Genomic DNA, 23,349 nt, shown 5'->3' with positions numbered 1-23,349 from the left:
CCTCCGAGAGGAAGCGCTTCCGGGTCGCGCCGTCACGGCGGGGACCGGGACCCGGACCCGCTTCCGCTTGCCCCGGAAGTTCCTTTCCGCGGCCTGATCCGGTGCACGGCGGCGGTGCGGCCTCCAGCCCGGCGGTGCCATGGCGGACGTGACCGCTCGGAGCCTGCAGTACGAGTACAAGGCGGTGAGTGCGGCCCCCGAAGGCCCTTGGGCTTCCCTCGCTTCAGCGGTCCGGTACCGGGATCTCTCCGGTGCTCTCCCCTTCCCCGGTGCTGTTAACCCAGGAGGTGTCATTAAACCCACCCCCGGGTCCGTGGCGGCCCCGGTTCTTCCCGTGAGAGCGGTCTGCCTAAGGACAGCTCGGTGTAACGGCCCTTTACCGGGACCGGGGGGGGGAGCTTTTCTGGGGACTAAAACCCCCTTTTTAAGTTTTTTTTTCCGGACCTTTTCCCCCTTAAAGCAGAATTTTCCGGGTGCCGAGAAGTAACAGAGCACCCGGGCGAGGAGTGATGGGCCCTGATGGGGCCGAGTGGCTCAGTCCCAGTTTAAAGTCTAAATCCGCGCCTGGTGGTGGTGATGGTGCGGGGGGGTTAAATAACACCCCGGTTAATTAAATCCAAATTATTTGTGCCTCGAGCAACGCGCAGAGCGTTGTGTTACAAGAAACGGTGCGTGGGTGGCAGTTAGTAGACCTGCCGTGGGTCCCGGATGGGGCTGACCCCCTCCCCGGCCCCAATGGGACCCACAGTGTGACCCACGTTAGCTCCTTCCTGGCCCCCATCAGCTCCTGTTCTTGTTTTCTCCCAGAATTCCAACCTCGTCCTCCAAGCTGACCGCTCACTGATCGATCGGACCCGGCGGGATGAGCCGACGGGAGAGGTCCTGTCCTTGGTGGGCAAACTGGAGGGGACCCGCATGGGGGACAAGGCCCAGAGAACCAAACCCCAGATGCAGGAGGAGAGACGAGCAAAGTGAGTGCGAGCTCAGAGCCGAGGGGCCGCAGAGCCCTGACCGAGAACTGTATTTGAGTGAAAAACACTAGGGGTAGTTAATTTTTCATTCTCGTCTTTGAATAATGCAGCCTTGATTTGGTTTAGGTGTACAAACGGGGTAGAATTCAACGGTGTTGGGGGTGTTTTCTAGAGGAAAATGTTTTGGTGGCATGAGCACAGGGCTGCAGACCGAAAACCACCAGCCTGGAAGATGCAGAGACATTATTTTCTTCATTTGGAGTCACTTGTTCCACGTCAAGAAACTAAAATTGAAGTGAAAAATTAAAATACATCTACTTTTCTCCTTTGTTTTTCAAATAAAAGAGACTAGCTGTACTTGAAATAGCAGGAGCAGGGTTCCACTGCAGGGCTGACCCAGGCGTTCTTCTCCCTGCCCCTCTTTCCAGGAGAAGGAAGCGTGACGAGGACAGGCACGACATCAACAAGATGAAGGGCTACACCCTGCTCTCCGAGGGCATCGACGAGATGGTGGGTATCATCTACAAACCCAAAACCAAGGAGACCCGCGAGACCTACGAGGTGTTGCTGAGCTTCATTCAGGCGGCTCTTGGGGACCAGGTGAGGACGGGGAGGCCTCAGGACGGGTGTCCCTGCTCCAGCAAAGGATTCAAAGCCTGTAAGATCCAGCCCTTGGATGTTTTAATCCTTCCCGGTAATCCCATGGGATGGATTCACTTTATCGGTGCTGGCTTTTGGGCTTGGGGATTTTGCAATGGTGCCTTTGTTTTGGGGTTGGCCTTTCAGTGCCTATACAAGGGTACAGAAATAGGAGGGACCAACCCCGTACCCTTCACGTAGCAAATTTCTGCTCCGTGTGATGCGTTATTCCTTTTGCAGCCACGCGACATCCTCTGCGGAGCTGCCGATGAGGTTCTTGCGGTACTGAAGAACGAGAAGCTGCGCGATAAGGAGAGGCGGAAGGAGATTGACCTGCTGCTGGGACAGACCGATGATACCCGCTACCACGTGCTGGTGAACTTGGGGAAGAAGATCACGGATTACGGTGGAGACAAGGAAATCCAGAACATGGGTACGGGAAAGGCGTTGTCGTGGGCTGCGGCTTCAGGGATGGGGCTGGCAGAAAGGCAGGTTACTGGTGTGTTGTGAAATGGAGTGGTTTGGACTGCTTAAAGAATCACTGTCAAGGGTATTAACAAAAATGATTTAACAGGAATGTATATAAAAGTGCGACTTCACAGAATTCGATGGCAAGGTTCACACTCTTACTTAATACATGAATGAAACGTACAAAGGAAAATTAAATTAGAATCAAACTAAAACTATGAAACCGTCAATGGAAAAGGTTAAGAGAGAAACATACAGAGAAAAATGGGGTTAGAATTGATTTATCATGATTGGTAGAGAGATCGGGAATGTAAAAAGGGTAAGGGAGACCCTCCCATTGAGTCATGAGGTTCAGAGAAGACCGCCTTGCTTTCTGAACTCCTGTCAGAGTCTAGGTGCGGCTGGATCGACTTCTAGTTCCAGACTTGGTCAATGGTTTATATTTAAAGGGATTATGAGTATAATAGCAGCCTGAGATTCATTCACAGTTGAATAAAGTTCACAGCAGTAACTTATGTATAGATTTGAAAAGCAATATTTGTAATATATTTGCTATAGAATATTTCAGTCAGTGCCCACACATGCACGAAGACACAGAGAGATATACATAAGTGCGAGTAAAAGAGGTATACCTGTTAAAAATTTCCCCTCGAGTTCAGCGAAAATATTCATGTTAAATGCTTTGGCGTCTTTCTCAACACGCAAAGGGTTGGGCCTCAAGGAGCGGAGAGAATCAGCCCAGGTTTTGTTGGCTTTTGGTGACAGACCTCTGATTTTCACAAACCAGAAAGTTTGTGAGCTCCCAGAGTCATCCCGCTCAGAGGCAGCTGCTGGTCACAGCCTGCTGCAGTCCAGGAGAGCCCAAAGGGTCTCACTTAGTACTGCTGCTTATAGATTCGGGAGATGATTGGCTTTAGTCATCAGGAAATTACTGGGTTTCCAGTAGCACTGGTACCGTTTCACGTGAGTTACAGTTCAGATAAGGAAGGCTCCAGGGCTGTCAGGAGAGGACAGAGATATGTCCCAAGGTTGTCAGGAAATGACTAATTATTCTTACTCCCGTCCCCAACCTCTGCCAGGCAACAGGAGTCCTTGGGACAATCAGTGCAGCTCCCTGTCTTAGCCATGCAAGAGTTTCTGGTATGGTCAAGGGACGCTTAACCGCCTGGCTCATTACACTTATGCTAAGGCCTAGTGAGACTTCCTGAGTTCGTAGATCAGCCTAGAGAGGGGGAAGAAATGCATCACCACGTGGTGCCAAACCCAGCCTTACTCTGGGGTAGGTAGCGTGCACACAGAGAAGCCAGAAAAATGTTTGGACAGTTTTCAAGCCCCCAAACCATGTTCTTTTCATCTTTTGGATGAGCAGAGGTGTGGGCGGGTGTGTGGATCTGTGAACCTTGCATGTGGTGCCCAGATTTTCTGATGAACTAACTCCACTCTCCTTTGCAGATGACAATATTGATGAGACATACGGGGTGAACGTGCAGTTCGAGTCTGATGAGGAGGTACGAGATGAGGCTGCAGGGTGTCAGCGGAGTCTCTGCGCTGTCCCCTTGCTCCGAGCTGCATCGCAGGGACATTGTTTGTCCCGTTTTACTCGGTCATGTTGGGAAGTGGGCATTAGCTTGGGCTGGGATGTCACTGCCAGGAAGGAGAAGCCGGATTATTTTAGATGTCGCTTCCTGGCTTGGGGAGGATTTGTTGATTATCCTGCTAATCCAAGGCTTATCATGAGTCAGTACGATGGAAAACAGATGGTGATATTTAGATCTCGTGGGGAAACTTGACAGATCGGGAGGAAGAGAGAAATTCAAATGCACTGGTTGGAAGTGTTTCATAGAAACGCTCCCTGAGATTGTTTTTTGGAAGAGGCTGAGTGAACGATAAGAGAGACAAATATGAGATTGTTGGAGGAGTCGCTGGCAAGACCTCTCTGTAGAGAGCAGAAATAATCTTATCACATGGTCCTTCACCTGAACAACAGCGTGATGTTCCTGTTAAAAGCACAAGGCAGGCTGCTTCCCCTCAGGAATGAGTTGCCAGATTAATAATTTCTGTCGAGGAAAAGCTTCTCTTTTGATGTTTGCAAAAGCCGTTTACTGGAACTCTCCTTTCAACAGGAAGGTGATGAGGATATTTATGGCGAAGTGCGTGACGAGGCGTCCGATGATGACATGGAGGGAGATGAAGCCGTTGTCCGTTGCACCCTCTCGGCCAACGTGAGTCACCGAGGAACACGTGAAACATGGTTTGGGATCGTCTGGAGGAGGGTTGGGGATCCTGTTGGTCTATGGATGGAGTTAAGGTTGTTTATGGGTGGAGAGGAGCCTTGAAGCTGTTGTCTGATGGAGGCCAAAATGAACATTAATAAAATTAACAGGTCTGGCGGCTGCACAGGGTAGAGAGAGGCCCCAGATGCTCACTCCACAACACAAAGGTTGTGTGCCTGCTTTCCTCTCGCAGGAAAATAACATTTTTGTGGGATTTTCTTAAGCTTGTGGCTTCGGGTGAGCTGATGAGTTCGAAGAAGAAGGATCTGCATCCTCGAGACATCGACGCCTTTTGGCTCCAGCGGCAGCTGAGCCGCTTCTACGATGATGCCATTGTTTCCCAGAAGAAGGCAGATGAAGTGCTGGAGATCTTGAAGGTCAGTGGCCACCTGATCTGCAGGATTGCAGCAGTCTCAGCATACCTCTCAGTCTGGAAAACAGGAATTTGCCCCAACAACTTGTTACCTATGTTTCTTCAAATTAAATGCAATTATGGATGTGGCATGTTTGCCAGGAAGGTAGATGAGTGCTGGACTAGGCTGGGCTTAGTCTTAATTCACAGAAACCTTCTTCTAGGGGGAAGATGTGGGGTTTTTGTCAGCATTTGATGGGAGATCATTGTAAGTCGGGTCTGTTTCCCTGATAATTTTGGTGCTGATGCTTGTGTGCTCTGGGCATCGCGACTCACTGGGGAAGAAGGGGAGTCAGAGAGGACGGGATTTTTATCTGCAGTCCGAATCGGGTACCTAGTCTTGGGCGTAGCTGCTGTTTAGCTCCACTTGAGTTCAGTTCAGTGCAAAGCAGGGATTCTTGTTCTGCGGGACGCAGAGGTAGCTGGTCATTCCTCGTTTCTTCTCCCAGACTGCAAGCGATGACCGTGAATGTGAGAACCAGCTTGTTCTGCTCCTGGGCTTTAACACCTTCGACTTCATTAAAGTACTGCGACAGCACCGGATGATGAGTGAGTGGCGTTCGCTTTAACCATCCCACTTTGTTGTTTCCCTGCTGTTCTGACATGATTCTAGCACAACCCGACTCTTTTTAACTGCCATCGGTGTTGCTTTGTGAAGCTTGGGCCCTTGTTCTTTGCTCCCTTCTTTTGGTTCAACCCTTAGGCCCACCTGCTATCCTTTAATTTTTCTTTCATCAGTCCTGTACTGCACTTTGCTGGCCAGTGCACAAAGTGAAGCTGAAAAAGAAAGGATAATGGGGAAGATGGAAGCAGATCCTGAGCTGTCGAAGTTCTTGTATCAGCTGCACGAGACAGAGAAGGAGGATCTTATCCGGGTAAGGCTAGAGGGAACCTCGGGCAGGACGAGAGGAGAAATTGTGGGAACCTTGCTGCCATCTGTGGTCATCGTTGGGCTGTATGTTTTGTTTGCTGTTCGTGAGAGAGGATTCTGCTGACTCAGCTGGAATCTTGAAACCATAGGAAATGTTGCTTACGTGACAGCTGAGACTCAGCTGAGAGGACAATATATTTACCACTTCTTATTTTTGAGTCGTTCAGATGTCCGCTTTTCCAGGAAAATGTCAATATCTGCAAGTTTCACATTTTTATACTGGTGTTAACTGTCTTGTAACAGCACCGTTTCACCTCCGGGCCTCCTTGATGTGAGGCTCACCACAATAAAACACCCTGGTTACCTCTGATTAGCTTCTCATTACCTGGGGTTGGAATGTGACACTCAACAGGTTTATTGGCATGCAGGATTGGCTCTGCTTGGCCTTTGGATGATAGCAGTCCCATGACTGATTTGGGGGTTGTTTTGGGGGGAATTAATAACATATTCCTGCTTTGTTGCTAGAAAAAAAACTGGTTATGTTGATGTGAGGGGCCAGTTAGGCATCTCTGTGTTTGAGGAGCGCTGCTGGCATGCAGCTGGCTGGACTTTTGCTGAGGCACTGCAGGTTCGCGTGTCTTCACTCCCTGCTTCCTTTCATTTGCTCTCCTGGAAGGCAGGTTTATGTCCTGGCCTTGGGGGCAGTGGTTTCTACTGCCAAAAGTTATTGTCTCTGGTTACATGAATGCCTGTGCTTGAAAGAAATCACAGCTCCTGGTGCTCTAGTTGCACAGACTCGCAGGGTGTGAAGCCATGCGTGACAGGAGAGCCTGGCAGTCCACAGAGGAGGCTCGGCAACTTTTCCCTGGGGCTGAATTCTCATCTATTCCCACAGGAGGAACGCTCTCGCCGGGAACGTGTTCGTCAGTCCCGGATGGATACTGACTTGGAGACCATGGATCTGGACCAAGGAGGAGAGGTAAAACTCTTTAAAGTCATCTATTCCTAGCCCTTCTGACGAGCATCCCCAGTAAGTGCAAAAAGAGCACTTGAAGTGGCATGGGCAGGAAGACACCACAAATAAGCCCCTAATGTGCTAAAGAGGCACTTGCCAGTTGGATGCAGTTGCTTTTTCTTTGGTCCCAGAGTGAAAATGGCAGGAGAGGTTGTTCTCTAATCCTTGCCCCTTTCCTGTTGGTGTTCCCAGGCACTGGCTCCCTGGCAGGTGCTGGACTTGGAGGATCTGGTGTTTGCCCAAAATGGCAGGAGAGGGTTGTTCTCTAATCCTTGCCCCTTTCCTGTTGGTGTTCCCAGGCACTGGCTCCCCGGCAGGTGCTGGACTTGGAGGATCTGGTGTTTGCCCAAGGTAGTCACTTCATGGCCAACAAGCGATGCCAGCTCCCCGATGGCTCCTTCCGCAGACAGCGCAAGGGCTACGAGGAGGTGCACGTGCCTGCCCTGAAGCCGAAGCCTTTTGGCTCCGAAGAGGTAGGTGACCTGCTTTGTTCCCCCTTATTTAGCATTAGGTGTGTTGAGTGATGAGATGACTGATGTCATCTATCTGGACTTCTGTGAGGCCTTTGACAGGGTCCCCCACGACATCCTTCTCTCTAAATTGGAGAGAGATGGATTTGATGGATGGACTGTTCAGTGGATGGGGAATTGGCTGGATGGTCACATCCAGAGAGTAGTGGTCAACGGCTCGATGTCCAGATGGAGATTGGTGAGGGGTGGTATTCCTCGGGGGTCCATACTGGGACCAGTACTGTTTAATATCTTCATCAATGACATACTGGGATCGAGTGCACCCTCAGCAAGTTTGGAGATGACACCAAGCTGAGTGGGGCGGTTGATTTGCTAGAGGGAAGGGATGCCATCCTGAGGGACCTGGACAAGCTCAAGGAGTGGGCCCATGTGAACCTCAGGAGGTTCAGCAAGGCCAAGTGCAAGGTCCTGCACCTGGGTCAGGTCAACTCCCAGTATCAATACCGGCTCCGGGGAGATCTTATTGCGGCCTTCCAGTACTTAAAGGGGGCTTATAAGAAAGATGGGGACAGACTTTTTTAGCAGGGCCTGTTGTGATAGGACAAGGGGTAATGGTTTTAAACTAAAAGAGGGCAGATTCAGACTAGATATAAGAAAGAAATTTCTTACAGTGAGGGTGGTGAAACACTGGCACAGGTTGCCCAGAGAGGTGGTAGCTGCCCCATCCCCAGGAACATTCCAGGTCAGGCTGGACGGGGCTCTGAGCAACCTGATCTGGTTGAAGATGTCCCCGCTCATGGCAGGTATTGGACTAGATGACCTTTAAAGGTCTTCTCCAACCCAAACTATTCTACCATTCTGTGAGTTGTTGCTTATATCGTGACATACTTCCTGGGACTCAGCAGGCTTTGATGTGGCTGTGACGCCCTCTCAGATTTCTTGAAGAACCGTTATTTTAAGCTAAGAGGTTTCACATGTCTGAAGAGAGTTCCTGAATTCTAGTTTCTCACTTCTCAAGTGTTGGTGGTTTCTGTCTCAGGGCTCCCATGCCCCGTTTAGCTGCTTTCCTGAGCCCCTGGCTCTGCTTTTGCTCCCTCCTTGCTGTGATGTGCAGTGTGGGCCAAAGATCTGAGTGATTCATCACATGCCTTGTGATAAATTACCTCTTTTGATCAGCGCTGGCTGGGGAAATGTGGTCTGATCTGTCCCATCATGAGAACATAGCGGGGATTTGCTTTTCTGATGGCGTAGCCAGCTATAACTTGTACTCCTTGGAGCATGTGGGCCAGCTAGTGAGCCTCCTTTGATCTCTTCCTAACCTGCTAGACAATTCCTGGGCATGGGGCTTCTCTTCTGGCCATCTGGAGACAACATGACCCTGCTACTCCTCAGGGTGTCTCTGAGGTCTCACATGTGCCCTGCAGCCTGTGAGGTACTGAAACAAAGGCATTGAGCTTGATGTTTTCACTTTTCAGCAATTGGTTTCTGTGGAAAAGTTGCCCAAATACGCCCAGGCTGGATTTGAGGGATTTAAAACACTGAACCGTATTCAGAGCAAACTGTACCGCGCTGCACTGGAGTCAGATGAGAACTTGCTGCTGTGTGCTCCCACGGTAAGGATCCTGTTGTTTGGGTACTCTGTGATGGGGAATCCAGAAGGATGACCTGCTTGGGCGGAAAAGGCTGGCTGCTGTGGGTGAACTTTTACCCTGGAGAGGACACAAATTTGATGGGACTGGTTCTGCTTGCGTTCTAGGGTGCTGGGAAGACAAACGTGGCCCTCATGTGCATGTTGCGAGAAATAGGGAAGCACATTAATATCGACGGAACCATCAACGTGGATGATTTCAAGATTATCTACATCGCGCCCATGAGGTCCTTGGTGCAGGAGATGGTGGGCAGCTTTGGGAAGGTAAGGAGAGGTTTGGTCCTGCCCCTGCTTGAACTGTAGGTTGGGGAGGACGAGCTTTGTTGCGGTGGCTTCCTTATATTACGCTTACAGAAAGATACAAGCTCTGGCAGAAGCTTGTTGGGAGAGGATGAGTTTGGGTTGTGCCTTTAATCTCTGTTTGCGTAGTCTGCGTTCACTAGGCTCTGAGTGTGTGTATCGATACGGGCTTTGGATGTCAGTGTGGGGTATGAAATCTGCGCATTTCTTCCAGCACTGTAGTGGGACAAGTATGAAACTGCGAGCGTCTCAGGGCTGCGCTGCTCTAATGCTGCCCCAGGGAATGCGCCTTTATCCATCTTAACCACCTGTGGGCTTCCTCCTAGCGCCTGGCGACTTATGGCATCAACGTGGCTGAGTTGACGGGGGATCACCAGCTGTGCAAGGAGGAAATCAGCGCTACCCAGATCATTGTCTGTACCCCAGAGAAGTGGGACATCATCACCCGCAAGGGAGGAGAACGCACCTATACCCAGCTGGTGCGGCTGGTCATCCTGGTGAGCAGCGCCAGTGCCCGCAAAGCCCTGGTGTGGAGGAGCGGGGCAATGATGGGCGCTGGGTCTTTCGGTGTTGCGGTTCCTGAACGTGCGTTAGCGGTTGAAGATGTCTCTGGTGCTTGGTTGTGGAGAGACTGGGCGTTTGAGCTGTGGGATGAGTGTGCTTGAGTCCACACAAGCGGGTCTGCTAAGAAACCAAAACAAAACCGAGTAAGTAGAGCCAGTTTGGAGTGGGAATAACTCTGTTCCTGTTTCCTCTCTTTAGGATGAGATACACCTACTGCACGATGACCGAGGTCCTGTCCTGGAGTCTTTGGTAGCCAGAGCCATCCGCAACATTGAGATGACTCAGGAGGACGTGAGGCTCGTTGGCCTGAGTGCCACCCTCCCCAACTATGAGGACGTGGCTACGTTCCTGAGAGTGGACCCGGCCAAAGGCTTGTTCTATTTTGATAACAGGTACCATGAAAAGCTGGGAGAGATCTTTACCGTCAGATGGTGGGTAGCTGTTGAGAGCTGGGAAAGACCTGCTTCCTGTGGAGGCAGTTAAGTGTTTATCTGTCAGATGGAGCCAGAGTCTCACTGGGCCTTCAGCCTACTTTCAACAAGCATTTGTTTGCTCTTAGATGTGCTAGTAAATGCAGGTTCAGGACTGAAGCAGTTAAATACAGCCTCAGAATGTGTTCTAGACTTCCTGCAATGTCATACTTGCAAGAAGATGCTTTAGAGAAGGCAGATAAACTCTGCTGTACCTGTGTGCTGCAGAAGCCGTTTGAAGGAAGCCTAAAATAGGATTATGGCAGTTCCTGAAACACGATTTTTGCTCCCTGAGTGTGTGCGTAGCAAATGGATTCCAGGAAACAGGAATACATGTTACTGTCCCCTACTGTTTAATCTAACTGGGCAGAACTGGAGCCATCAAATCTCTGACTCAACTGAGGCACAAAGGAGGTGTATTGAACTTGGTAGCAGTAAATACAGGATGCCTTTTTACAGGACCTTTGTAGCAGGGTTTTTCCATTCTTCTGCTCTCTTATGGACTTGTTTGGGTTTTTTTCCTTATAGCTTCCGACCAGTGCCCCTAGAGCAGACTTATGTGGGTATTACAGAAAAGAAAGCAATCAAACGCTTCCAGATAATGAATGAGATTGTTTATGAGAAGATTATGGAGCATGCTGGAAAGAACCAGGTTTGATACTTTATTTTATTGTTCCTGACACACTTAATCCTTGTGCTTGTCTGTTGCTGGTGAGACTCTTTCGAGCTGCTGTTGCTGCAGAAACACTGCAGTGGAGAAGAGGGTAGGTTTGGGTGGTCGGTGCCAAGAGAGGAAGGAACACAGGTTTTTTCTCTGTGCCAGCTGTCTGATTAATATATGACCTGTCCTTTTAGGATGAGGGAGGTTTTGTGATGCTACCCTATTAAATCAGGAGCTCTGTGCATGGTTCACAGGGCATCTGGACTAATTCTGGATTTCTTCCCACCCTGAACACCAGGAGCAGGTTGGGTCAAGCATCTTTGCTAACTGCAACCATGGTGATTTGTCTCTCAGCGATGGTACCGTCTGCTTGTTTAACAGGTGCTGGTGTTCGTGCACTCCAGGAAGGAGACCGGGAAGACTGCCCGGGCCATCAGGGACATGTGCCTGGAGAAAGATACCCTGGGCCTCTTCTTGCGGGAGGGCTCAGCCTCCACCGAGGTCCTGAGGACTGAAGCTGAGCAGTGCAAGGTAACTGCCCGGCCAGGGCTGTTCTGACGCAGCGATAGCAGGAGCACAGCTACAAAGATGCTGCCAGTTTTGTGCAGTTTCGCAGTCTTTCCTCTAGGATATGCACTACCTTCTGTTGCTTCTTTTCTCCCTGGTGTTACTTGGCTCTGGTGGAAAACCTAGAGCTGGTTGTGTTTCTGCTGCAGAACCTGGAGCTGAAGGACCTCCTTCCTTACGGCTTTGCCATTCACCATGCTGGGATGACGCGAGTGGACCGGACACTGGTGGAGGATCTGTTTGCTGACAAGCACATTCAGGTGAGCCTCACTTCCCAGGAGGAGTTGCACATTTGTTTGGGGTAGGTACTTCACAAGAAATGTTTGAGTCATGTTTTCCAATAGCTCTTTGGGCAAAATCAAGAGGATCAAGCATAGCCAACCCTCATCCCGCTCTATTGAAGCTGATGCCTGATGAAGGCAGTCTCGATTTTCGTGTAAAGAATAGAAACTAAAAGCACACGACCAGGAGCAGAGAGGGCAAGAACTTCTCCCTTGGGCCTAGCTGAGCATTTAAAGTTAGAGGTCTGTCCCAGAGCAGGCCATCATCCCCAAAGTTGCCATTTTGGAAAAACCCCATCCAAGTAATTTCCTGGCCGCATTATAAATGGAAGGCAGAGGATTTTCTCAGGGTCATGCAGTGAGCTGGGAAATATGGGCAAAGATCTTGCTGTTTATCTGAGCTTCCTCTGCTGAGCTGTCGAGACAGTCACAGTTCTCAGACTTTGTCCCTTTTGTGCGTTTCTCGAATGTCAGGACCAGTATTTTAGATCCTTTTTTTTTTCCCTAGGAAGATGCTTCTGTCTGGTTTTGATTGCTGTTTTGCTCCTGCAGGTTCTGGTCTCCACAGCCACACTGGCCTGGGGTGTGAACCTCCCTGCTCACACTGTCATCATCAAGGGGACGCAGGTGTACAGCCCTGAGAAAGGGCGCTGGACTGAGCTGGGTGCTCTGGACATCCTGCAGGTGAAGTTCTGGTAACAAAGATGCTGCCGGGACCCAGGGCAGGATTTTTCCTTTCCCGCTGAGGCACCTTTGATGTCTGCTTTTGTATTTTCTCAGTGTAGTCACTCCCTGGTTTCTACTGTCAGACTGTCTCAGCTGTTCTAGGAACAGCCCTGCTGCGAGGGCAGAGGAGAAGCAGATCAGTAGGAGAAGAGGACAAATGATTCCTCTCCCAGTATCTTGCCCAGACACATCTGAGATATTTCTGTGTCTCCTGCCAGCTAGAAGTAACAGCAGATTGAGCAATCTGGCAGTAAAGCCCCAGGACATGGCAGCAAGGAGAAATTGCCAAGCTAAAAGCTTTTACATTTTGCTGACATCACTTTCTCATTTCTTAGATGCTGGGGCGTGCTGGGAGGCCTCAGTATGATACCAAAGGAGAGGGGATCCTCATCACATCCCACGGTGAGCTGCAGTATTACCTGTCCCTGCTCAACCAGCAGCTCCCCATTGAAAGTCAGATGGTGTCGAAGCTCCCAGACATGCTGAATGCAGAGACTGTGCTTGGCAATGTCCAGAACGCAAAGGCGAGTGTGAATCTTTGCTTTCCCCGTGTACGTGTGCCCTTTGTTGCACCCAGAGAGCTGGTGGGAATTGCAGGGGCCAAAGGATGATCAGTGTTGGGGAAAGATGCCATCGTTGTACAGGACCAAAGAAATTTGCAACCTTTGCTGCCCAGGGAGCAAATTTTTAAGATTCAGAAGGGCAGCCATGAGAGCTACCTTCCTGTAAGGCTGGCTGGTGTGTCAGGTGAGTGGGTAGATGCTTCTGTAATTCAGAGCAGACAGAGCTCTCCACATGGGGAGGCATGCTGGGGAAAAGTCTGCATGTGGAGGTAGGGTTTTTTGGTTTTTAATTCCTTAGATCTTTTTCTGGTAGTGGAGAAGGGACTGCTGGGCTTCCAAGCTCTGGTTTAATGATGACCTGTCTGGATTCAGCTGGGCTCTGCCTACTGTGTCCTATGCTAGTGCTGGGAGTGCTGGACTCCAAGCCGGAGCGTCGCCCTTGCTTGCTGTGAGGCGTGTTCGTCAGCTCTTAACGGTGTGTTGGTGTTTCCTCAGGATGCAGTGAATTGGCTGGGCTATACCTACCTGTACATCCGAATGCTGCGCTCCCCCACTCTCTATGGGATATCCCACGATGATCTGAAGGGGGATCCGCTGCTGGACCAGCGCCGCCTGGATCTGGTTCACACCGCAGCCCTCATGTTGGACAAGAACAACCTGGTGAAGTACGACAAGAAGACAGGGAACTTCCAGGTGAGATGGGACCTGGGAAAGGTGCTGTGACCAAGCAGAGTTGGACAGGAGCATCCTCTGGCTGAGAGAAAGTGTGCAAGAGGCACCTCCCTGATTAAATACAGATCTCAAGGAATGATGCCGCATCATTCAGACCCGGTGTTGTGCATGTCTGTGATTCCAGGGAGCTGTTTGCTGGCACAGAGAGTGCTGGTGTAAAACCTGACCCTCAGTCTGTCACTGTTCTGTGTTTGCTGCTGCTTCCTAAGCAAATTCACATTCCCGTTGCATTTTCATTGCTTCAGAGGCAGCAAGATGAGAAAGGGGAGGCTGTGATGTATGGAATTGTGTGCTAGGTAAAAAGCAGCTTTCCTGGGTGATTTGTAGCCTGAGGGTTTATGCTAGGTTTCTCTGGAGGCATCTCCCCTGCTGCAGCCTAGTTCCCGTTCAGCACCTTCTGTCTGTGCTATGAACAGTCAGGTGTCTTTGCTGCTCCTTCACTCTGGCTGTTGTCCTTGTGGCAGGTGACAGAGCTGGGCCGCATTGCCAGCCACTACTACATCACCAATGAGACGATGCAGACTTACAATCAGCTCTTGAAACCCACCCTGAGTGAAATCGAGCTGTTTCGGGTCTTCTCACTGTCCTCGGAGTTCAGGAATATCACCGTGAGGGAGGTATGGAGCCAGACACCCATCCCAAGTGAGACAGCCCTGAGGCATTGGTCTTGATGCTACAGGGGAAGATGCAGAGCTAGTGCTGTGAGGGACCATTCTCATCTCTTCTGCTTTGGTTTTCTGTAGGAGGAGAAGCTCGAGCTTCAAAAGTTGCTGGAGCGAGTTCCCATCCCAGTGAAGGAGAGCATAGAGGAGCCCAGTGCCAAGGTGAGCCCTGCCTGCCCCCTCGAGGGGACTTCTCCGCCTGTCTTGTGGGGAGCAGTGATCGTTGTGGGAGAGCTGTCATGGTAAATGCCACTCTGGGGAGGATTTCTTTCCTCTTCCCTCAGTGGGACATCCTGGACTGTGTCAGAGATCCTCAAAGAGCTGCAGGTGCTTCTTGTCTCTGGTTGAGCTTGCTGTCCTGTGGCATAGGACAGTCAGTCCCTGTTGATCACTTCTGTCCTGCCATGCGTCAAAGCCCACTGGGGTCAGGCACTGATGCGGAGGACACTGAGAGCCTCTCTGTTCTGCTTCCCCAGATCAACGTGCTCCTCCAGGCCTTCATCTCCCAACTGAAGCTGGAAGGATTTGCTCTCATGGCAGACATGGTGTACGTTACCCAGGTGAGTGAGGAAACGTGACTGGGGCCTCTCTGTTTCCATTTAGGTGTGTGCAGTCCAGCCATGTCTCAGTCTCGGACAACTATTTGTGCCTCGGAAATGTAGTTTGTGGTCATAGATCACTGAGAATAACTAGAGATGTAAGTGGTGAGAAGGTCTAACTCCTATCAGGATGGGAATTAGATCTTCATTGGAGTCTCCAATTGGTAATCAAAATAATTCAGCGCTAGAGGACTACAGTGTAGTCTTATTCTTCTACCACAAAGGCCAAGTTCCCAAGGCTGGGAATCGAGCAATTGCTCCACCTGTATGTGTTTGCGATGAAGGACCTTTTAAGTATAATTCAATACTGAAAGGGGACTTTTATAAGAAAGATGGGGAAAGACTTTTTACCAGCATCTGTAGTGATGGCGCAAGGGATAATGGTTTTAAACTGAAAGAGGGTAGATTTAGGTTGGATATACGGAAGAATTTTTTTATGATGAGGGTGGTGAGACACTGGACCAGGTTGCCCAGAGAAGCTGTGGATGCTCCATCCCTGGAAGTGTTTAAAGTCAGGTTGGATGTGGCTCAGAGCAACCTGATCTAGTGAAAGATGGCCCTGCACATGGCAGGGGGGTTGGACTAGATGATCTTTAGAAGATCCCTTCCAACCCAAACCATTCTATCACCTTGTGGCTGGGCAGGAAAATGTGTAGAAAGGAAGGAAGAGTTAAATGTGATGATTGCAGCCAAGCTCTGAGAGCTGCTCTCTGTTCCCCCAGTCTGCTGGGCGGCTGATGCGTGCCATCTTTGAGATCGTCCTGAACCGTGGATGGGCCCAGCTCACTGACAAGACTCTTAACCTCTGCAAGATGATTGACAAACGAATGTAAGTGAGATCCTGGAGGTGTTTTCTGATTGCAGGCTGGATGAGATCCTTCAGCATAGCCTGGCTAGGTCTGCAGCATTTGGGAAGGAGAGTGCTTGCGCCTGTTGGGGTGTAAAGGAGCTGCCGCATGTGTCTGGCCGAGGGCTGGTCTTTGGCAGTACGGGGAGCCTCATGCTCTGAAGGCTTTGTCTCTGTTTCTTTGCTTGTCTCACCCTGCGGTGTCCTCGGCAGGTGGCAGTCCATGTGCCCTTTGCGCCAGTTCAAGAAACTGCCTGAAGAAGTGGTGAAGAAAATTGAGAAGAAGAATTTCCCGTTTGAACGGCTCTACGACTTGAACCATAATGAAATAGGTACGCAGACACGGGCAAATGTGGCAGGGAGAGGTGTCTGCCTCTTTGTTCTCTGCTGTGTTTTGACCCAGAGTCTGGGGGCCTTGTTTCTATCTGATAGAAGGAGCAGGACTGGTGAGGGTCTTGGTACAGCCTGAGGAGGGCAGAGGCTTTGCCCTGGCACCTTCTGGCTGCTTGGATTGCTGATAGCAAATACTGTTCAGTTTGGGAGCTGTTGGTCACCCTGTTATCCATCTGTCCTGACAGCAGTGCCTTCCTGTTGCAGGGGAACTGATCCGAATGCCCAAGATGGGCAAGACAATCCACAAATACGTTCATCTGTTTCCAAAGCTGGAGCTCTCGGTCCACTTGCAGCCCATTACCCGCTCCACCCTGAAAGTAGAGCTCACCATTGCCCCTGACTTCCAGTGGGATGAAAAGGTGAGTTGTGCAGCTAAATAGCACCAGGCTAAATACCATGCTGGGACGAGGAGGGCACTTCTGGGGCAGGATTTCTGTGGGAGGGCTGGTGTTCAGCTCCTGGAGGTCTGGAAGCAGGGGGATCTGGACTCTGATACAAAGGTAACAGCTGCCCTTGTTCAGGTACATGGTTCATCCGAAGCTTTCTGGATCCTGGTGGAGGATGTGGACAGCGAAGTGATCCTGCACCACGAGTACTTCCTGCTGAAAGCCAAGTACGCACAAGACGAGCACCTCGTCACCTTCTTTGTGCCTGTGTTTGAGCCGCTGCCCCCGCAGTACTTCATCCGAGTGGTCTCCGACCGCTGGCTCTGTAAGTCTCGTTCTTCCAGGAGCACCTTGGTTATACAGCAGTGGCTCTCCCTAGGGTGTCAGAGGGTGCCTAGGTCCCTCTCCTAGTGCTGTGCTGGGGAAAAGACTTCTGACATCGAAGTAACAGCAGGGCTGGGGATCCTGTTGGCAAAGGGATCTCAGAGATGAAACGTTGGAGTGCTTTCAGAGATGAAAATGTTTTTTCATGTGTCTGACAGCCTGTGAGACCCAGCTGCCCGTTTCCTTCCGCCACCTGATCCTCCCTGAGAAGTACCCTCCTCCGACTGAGCTGCTGGATCTGCAGCCGCTGCCTGTGTCAGCTCTGCGAAACAGCGCCTTTGAGAGCCTCTACCAGGACAAGTTCCCTTTCTTCAACCCTATCCAGACTCAGGGTGGGTATTGCCTCTGCTCACCTCCTCCAAACTGCCACTCGGCGAGTCCTGGCCCCTTTGGTATTCACAGTCCCATAGCCTTGGTTTTGTGGGGTTTATTCATATAATGTGAGGAACTTCTGTAGCAAAGAGTGTATCCCCTCTTTTGATGGCGTGAAGTCTTTCTCCATGGGCTAGAGTATCTTTGATATGTTCCTCAAGTACATCAAGCAGCTAGTCCGGGGCTGCCTGAGAGCAGCAGGTTTGCTCCTGGAAGCTATGTCTGTGCTAACACCATGGCTCGGGTTCACACAGCCGGCTGGCCCCAAACTTCTGCATCTATGCTGCTTGTATGGGTGGAGTTGTGAGCAAACCAAAGCTGCCCTGTCCGTGTTTCTCTGCCTGAGTGGGGAATTGACACTTACGAGCTACTGTGACAGACTAGAACCTGTTTTGCTCAGTGGATCCTGGGCTAAAACTCTTAAACAGCCTTTCCTGTAGCTCCACCTTGCGCAGGCTGGGTCTGGGCTGTGTTTTCCTTGCCTGTTTCTAGAGCTTTGATAGAAATCCATGGAGATTTTCCTTAAACTGCTCTCTTCTGTGTTGTCTGTCTGTCCCCAGTGTTTAACACAGTTTATAACAGTGATGACAATGTGTTTGTGGGTGCCCCCACGGGAAGCGGAAAGACCATTTGTGCTGAATTTGCCATCCTGAGGATGTTGCTCCAGAACTCGGAGGGACGCTGCGTGTACATCACCCCCATGGAGGCCCTGGCAGAGCAGGTAAGCCCGGCATCCTGTGGGAACTGGAGCCTTACCCCAGCTTAGATTAGCTTCCTCATCTCCTGTTTCACTTTTCCTCATCCCTTCTTTGCTGTAACGTCCCTCAGGATGACTCCAGAGTCTTTTGATTAATTGTGGCCTCTCTGAGGGAGCAAAGAGACACCACCCCACTGCTGACCTGCTGATGGCAGTGTGTGCATGTGTGTGTCTTTAGGGATTTGGTAGGATTTGTTCTAATTTGAGGTTAACAACAGCATCCCTTGCATTTTTGGCAGGTCTTCTTGGACTGGTACGAAAAGTTCCAGGAGCGTCTCAATAAGAAGGTGGTCTTGCTGACGGGGGAGACCAGCACTGACCTGAAGCTGCTGGGCAAAGGGAACATCATCATCAGCACCCCTGAGAAATGGGACATCCTCTCGCGACGCTGGAAGCAGCGCAAGAACGTCCAGAACGTCAACCTCTTCATCGTGGATGAAGTGCATCTCATTGGGGGCGAAAATGGGGTGCGTCTGGGAGGGGAGGAGGCAGCTACTCATTTGAGTGATGCTTATCATCGCATTGGTCTTGGTAGTAGAGCCGCTGTGGGGTGGATGGTTGCTCACTCCTAATATCTGGTCTGAGGTCAGCTTCTCCTGCTGGGAGTTTCCCCAGGCTGCAGGATGGGCTGGGATAGGAGGGCCATATCCTTGGGGAAGCTCAGGAGTGGTATCCCCCAGGGTCTCTGTGGGTGAGAGTGCTTGGGCTGAAGTGGCTGGAGCTCAGCCAGGAGAGGCGGCCACAGTGCGGAGAGCTCAGCGTTGCCCTCGCGTTCCTGCTACAACCTGCCCCCTCCCGCTTGCAGCCGGTGCTGGAGGTCATCTGCTCTCGCATGCGCTACATCTCCTCCCAAATCGAGCGACCCATCCGCATTGTGGCCCTTAGCTCGTCCCTGTCCAACGCCAAGGACGTGGCTCACTGGCTGGGCTGCAGCGCCACTTCCACCTTCAACTTCCACCCCAACGTCCGCCCCGTGCCCCTGGAGCTGCACATTCAGGTAGGGTTTGGGCAACATTATCTCCTTTCCCTTCTGCCTGGTCTCCAGACAGTGTCACTGCGTGCTCCTCTTCCTCTGTAGGGCTTCAACATCAGCCACACGCAGACTCGCCTGCTTTCCATGGCCAAGCCCGTCTACCATGCCATCATGAAGCACTCGCCCAAAAAGCCAGTCATTGTCTTCGTCCCGTCCCGCAAGCAGACGCGGCTCACAGCCATCAACATCCTCACCACGTGCGCTTCGGATGTCCAGAGGCAAAGGTAATCGTGCTGTGGCCTGTGTCCCTCCTCTGACTGAGGTAGGAGCAAGTTTTTGGGCTGTTTGGCTGGGCTGAGGGAGAACTAGTGATGGGAAATGGTCTCGTTAGATGTCATTCAAGCATCTGCTGTGATATCAGGGAGGGACAGGCTTGTTGGGCCTGGCAGCGGTCTCTTCACTCCCTTTCTTGGGCAGGTTCCTGCACTGTGCGGAGAAGGATCTGGTACCGTACCTGGACAAGCTGAACGACAACACCCTGAAGGAGACGCTCGTGAATGGGGTGGGCTACCTGCACGAGGGGCTGACCGCCATGGAACGGCGAGTGGTGGAGCAGCTTTTCAGCTCCGGTGAGCAGGGTGGGATGGGAACACACCACTTCCAACCGTAAACCTTTTTCCCCAGAGCTTGGCAGTGCCCACAGTCTTTGGACTGGAGGTAACAGCTTGCCCAAGCCTCGTGTCGCTTCTCTGTCTCCCGGGTCCAAAAAGGCTGCGATCTTAAACTTCAACATCTTTCCTGGACCTCCCTGTATGCTGAGACCCATCTACTCAAGCACAGAACCCCCAGATCTTTCTCCCCGCCCTGAATTTCTGTGACCCAGAGACGTGCTCTGCCCACGGGCTGACTGCTCTCCCTGTGCACCTTTCAGGTGCAGTTCAGGTGATGGTTGCCTCCCGCAGCCTCTGCTGGGGTATGAACATCGCTGCTCACTTGGTGATCATCATGGACACGCAGTACTACAATGGCAAGATCCACGCGTGAGTGTGTTGCGCTGCGGGCAAGACCGGCCGTGGCTTCCCTCAGCGTCTACCCTGCTAGTTCAGGCTGTGCTGAGCATGGAGGAACGAGGCCCTAATCCCAAAGGGCTTCATCCCTGTCCAGGCAGAGGCTGGGAATTGCGGGAGAGTGGTGGTAGCTTTCCGTGGAGCTTCATTAACTCTCTCTCCATGTCCCAGGTACGTGGATTACCCCATCTACGACGTGCTGCAGATGGTGGGCCACGCTAATCGTCCGCTACAGGATGACGAGGGCCGTTGTGTCATCATGTGCCAGGGATCCAAGAAGGTGAGTGAGGAGCAGGGCACCGTTTCTGGTCTGTCTCCTGCTTGGGGAGTGGATTTCTTCTCCCAGCTTTGGGCAGGCTGGATGTATAACCCTCACTCAGAGCCCTGCTGACTGGGAGGTGCTCCTGGATTTTGGAGGTGCTGGGGTTTATTTACCCCTTCCCTCTACTCCTGCTCTGCTGTAGGATTTCTTCAAGAAATTCCTTTATGAGCCCCTGCCAGTAGAATCGCACTTGGACCACTGCATGCACGATCACTTCAATGCCGAGATTGTCACCAAGACCATTGAAAACAAGCAGGATGCGGTGGACTACCTCACTTGGACGTTCCTGTATCGCAGGATGACGCAGAATCCAAACTACTACAACCTGCAAGGTCAGCAGAGGGGCCTGCACTGGTGGATATGGGGTTGGAGGATATTGGGGATCCTCTGCCTCTGGGCTCTGCTTTCGCAAGAGGAGCTTTTCTCCATCCTGGGGAGTTTCTGACCCCCACCGCAATGCTGCTGTACCCGCAGGTGTGTCCCACAGGCATCTCTCGGATCACCTCTCTGAGCTGGTGGAACAGACCCTCAGTGACCTGGAGCAGTCCAAGTGCATCAGCATCGAGGACGAGATGGATGTGGCTCCTCTGAACCTGGGGATGATCGCTGCTTATTACTACATCAACTACACCACCATTGGTAAGGGCTCTGCAAGGGGCAGGTACCACATGCAGGCGCTCACTGGCACTCCTGCCCTCTGTCCCCTCTCTGCGTCGCTCCCTGTGCGACAGGCAATGGAGAGAAGGTGCCATGTGTGTGGTCGGGTGCTTAAAATCTGTCCTTTAGCACGAGGCTGCGTGTTGTCTGCCTGAAGGTGTCTCTTGTACCGTGGGGCGTAATGCTGTCTCGTTTCCCCTGACCCCTCTACCTCTCTGACTTTCCCAGAGCTCTTCAGCATGTCCCTCAACGCCAAGACAAAGGTGCGAGGGCTGATTGAAATCATCTCCAACGCTGCAGAGTACGAGAACATCCCCATCAGGCACCATGAGGACAACCTGCTGCGGCAGGTGAGTGGCAGCGTGTCAGATCTGGGGTCGGAGGGGACGGATGTGGGTTCCTGCAGGGTCGGGGGAAGGAAGCTGCCCGCGTTTTTGGCTCTGTAGGGCTGAAGCACTGATGGGTTTATCATTTCTCCCCGTAGCTGGCCCAAAAAGTTCCCCACAAGCTGACCAACCCCAAATTCAACGATCCCCACGTCAAGACCAACCTCCTGCTGCAGGCTCACTTGTCGCGCATGCAGCTGAGTGCCGAGCTGCAGTCAGACACCGAGGAAATCCTCAGCAAGGTACGACGGGGCAGGTGGGAACCTGTCCGCCTTGCCTGTGTCACCGTGTTGTGTCACCACGGTCTGACCTGTCCCTGTCCCCTCACATCCAGGCTATCCGGCTGATCCAGGCCTGCGTGGACGTGCTGTCCAGCAACGGCTGGCTCAGCCCCGCGCTGGCTGCCATGGAGCTGGCGCAGATGGTGACGCAGGCTATGTGGTCGAAGGATTCTTACCTCAAGCAGCTGCCTCACTTCACCTCTGAGCACATCAAGCGCTGCACGGACAAGGTAGAGCCGGGGGGAAGCGCTGTGGTCCCGCCCTCGCCCACTGAGGAACCCCGGGTAAGCACAGGGTTGAAAACTTTTTCCTTGCAGGGGGTGGAGAGCGTCTTCGACATCATGGAGATGGAGGATGAGGACCGGAATGCCCTGCTGCAGCTCTCGGACGCCCAGATCGCAGACGTCGCCCGCTTCTGTAACCGTTACCCCAACATCGAGCTCTCCTACGAGGTGGTGGAGAAGGAAAGCATCCGCAGGTGAGGCGGGGAGGGGCGGCACGGTCCCCCTGTTGCTGTGCCGGCACTGGTGGGGAGGATGCCCTGACCCTTGGGTCTCGGTTCTCTTGCCACAGCGGTGGGCCCGTGGTGGTGCTGGTGCAGCTGGAGCGTGAAGAGGAGGTCACCGGGCCTGTCATCGCTCCCCTTTTCCCACAGGTACGTACCAAACCTGGTGACACTGGGGTGGCAAAAGTATGGGGGGATTGTCCCCTACTGCCCCCAGCCCATTAACTCTTACCTCTCTGGCAGAAACGTGAGGAAGGTTGGTGGGTGGTGATCGGCGACTCCAAATCCAACAGCCTCATCTCCATCAAGCGGTTGACGCTGCAGCAGAAAGCCAAGGTGAGCGGGACCAGGCAGAGGGGCAGCTGGCACCCAAACGGACATGGTTTGAGCGTGCTGGACGGGTGCCCCATCTGCCTGCTGCCACCCCAACACCTGCTCTTCCTTGCTGCTTAGGTGAAGCTGGATTTCGTGGCCCCGGCTACGGGGACACACAACTACACGCTGTATTTCATGAGCGACGCCTACATGGGCTGCGACCAGGAGTACAAGTTCAGCGTGGACGTGAAGGAGGCGGAAAGCGACAGTGACTCTGACTAAAGTGGGGCCGCAGGGCCCAGTGAGGATCCCCCCATAGTTCAGCCACCAAACCCCAGCTGTGGTAGCGCTTTGTGTCGCCTCCCTTTTTGTGGATTCTGTGTATTTTCCTGGTTTGTTTTGTTTTTTTTAAGGTGGTGATGTTTTGTACAGTGTTTTTTAGACAGGAGCTGCGCGCAGAAGCGTAACTGCGGCAGCTGGAATAAATCTTGAGACCCATCTTGCCCTCTGCATTGCTGGGTCTGGGGGGGGAAGGGGAGGAAGAAACGGGCACAACCCTGATGCTACTCGCCGAGTAGCTCTGTGCCTTCACTGTGGGGCTCAAAAAAGTTCATTAGCAGAACTAATTAAGGCAGAGTTAGCTTAGTAGCTGTTTCTGGGAGCACTATGCCGGCACCAGCAGACCTAAATGCTTCCCCTCGAGCTGTGCTTCACCATGAGGTGTAAAACCAGCTCCCTGGCAGGCCTGTCCTCCTCTGCCACCTCGTGCAGCTCCTGGGGGAGCACCTACACCCCGAGGGTGTGACGGGTGT

At 52.0% G+C, this 23,349-nt stretch overlaps 1 protein-coding gene across 1 annotated transcript; it reads left to right on the top strand.

The window, feature by feature from the left end:
- The first annotated feature begins 28 nt into the window (after positions 1–28).
- SNRNP200 (small nuclear ribonucleoprotein U5 subunit 200) lies at positions 29–23,035 on the top strand. The gene is made up of 45 exons (XM_069801113.1): positions 29–184; positions 808–971; positions 1,400–1,571; positions 1,851–2,043; positions 3,531–3,586; positions 4,202–4,300; positions 4,576–4,728; positions 5,213–5,312; positions 5,502–5,638; positions 6,530–6,613; positions 6,949–7,122; positions 8,595–8,732; positions 8,876–9,031; positions 9,394–9,564; positions 9,830–10,023; positions 10,630–10,753; positions 11,144–11,293; positions 11,479–11,589; positions 12,163–12,294; positions 12,672–12,860; positions 13,395–13,592; positions 14,096–14,248; positions 14,375–14,455; positions 14,770–14,853; positions 15,615–15,721; positions 15,953–16,071; positions 16,337–16,491; positions 16,654–16,843; positions 17,061–17,234; positions 17,835–17,995; positions 18,271–18,498; positions 18,837–19,028; positions 19,110–19,288; positions 19,482–19,633; positions 19,936–20,044; positions 20,243–20,351; positions 20,536–20,725; positions 20,868–21,032; positions 21,279–21,400; positions 21,535–21,678; positions 21,771–21,947; positions 22,035–22,195; positions 22,291–22,372; positions 22,466–22,558; positions 22,676–23,035. The coding sequence occupies exons 1-45, from the start codon at positions 140–142 to the stop codon at positions 22,817–22,819; spliced, it is 6,411 nt and encodes a 2,136-aa protein (XP_069657214.1). The 5' UTR covers positions 29–139; the 3' UTR covers positions 22,820–23,035.
- Positions 23,036–23,349: the final 314 nt, after the last annotated feature.

Source organism: Haliaeetus albicilla, chromosome 13, assembly GCF_947461875.1.
Source record: "Haliaeetus albicilla chromosome 13, bHalAlb1.1, whole genome shotgun sequence".
Taxonomy (NCBI): Eukaryota; Metazoa; Chordata; class Aves; order Accipitriformes; family Accipitridae; genus Haliaeetus; species Haliaeetus albicilla.
This window is presented reverse-complemented; position numbering and strand designations above follow the sequence as displayed.

Coding starts and splice junctions, on each gene's coding strand:
- SNRNP200 (XM_069801113.1), top strand. CDS start 140: ATGGCGGACGTGACCGCTCGGAGCCTGCAGTACGAGTACAAGGCG. Junction 21,401..21,534: donor AGGACAACCTGCTGCGGCAG/GTGAGTGGCAGC, acceptor TTCTCCCCGTAG/CTGGCCCAAAAAGTTCCCCA. Junction 21,948..22,034: donor TCAAGCGCTGCACGGACAAG/GTAGAGCCGGGG, acceptor TTTTCCTTGCAG/GGGGTGGAGAGCGTCTTCGA.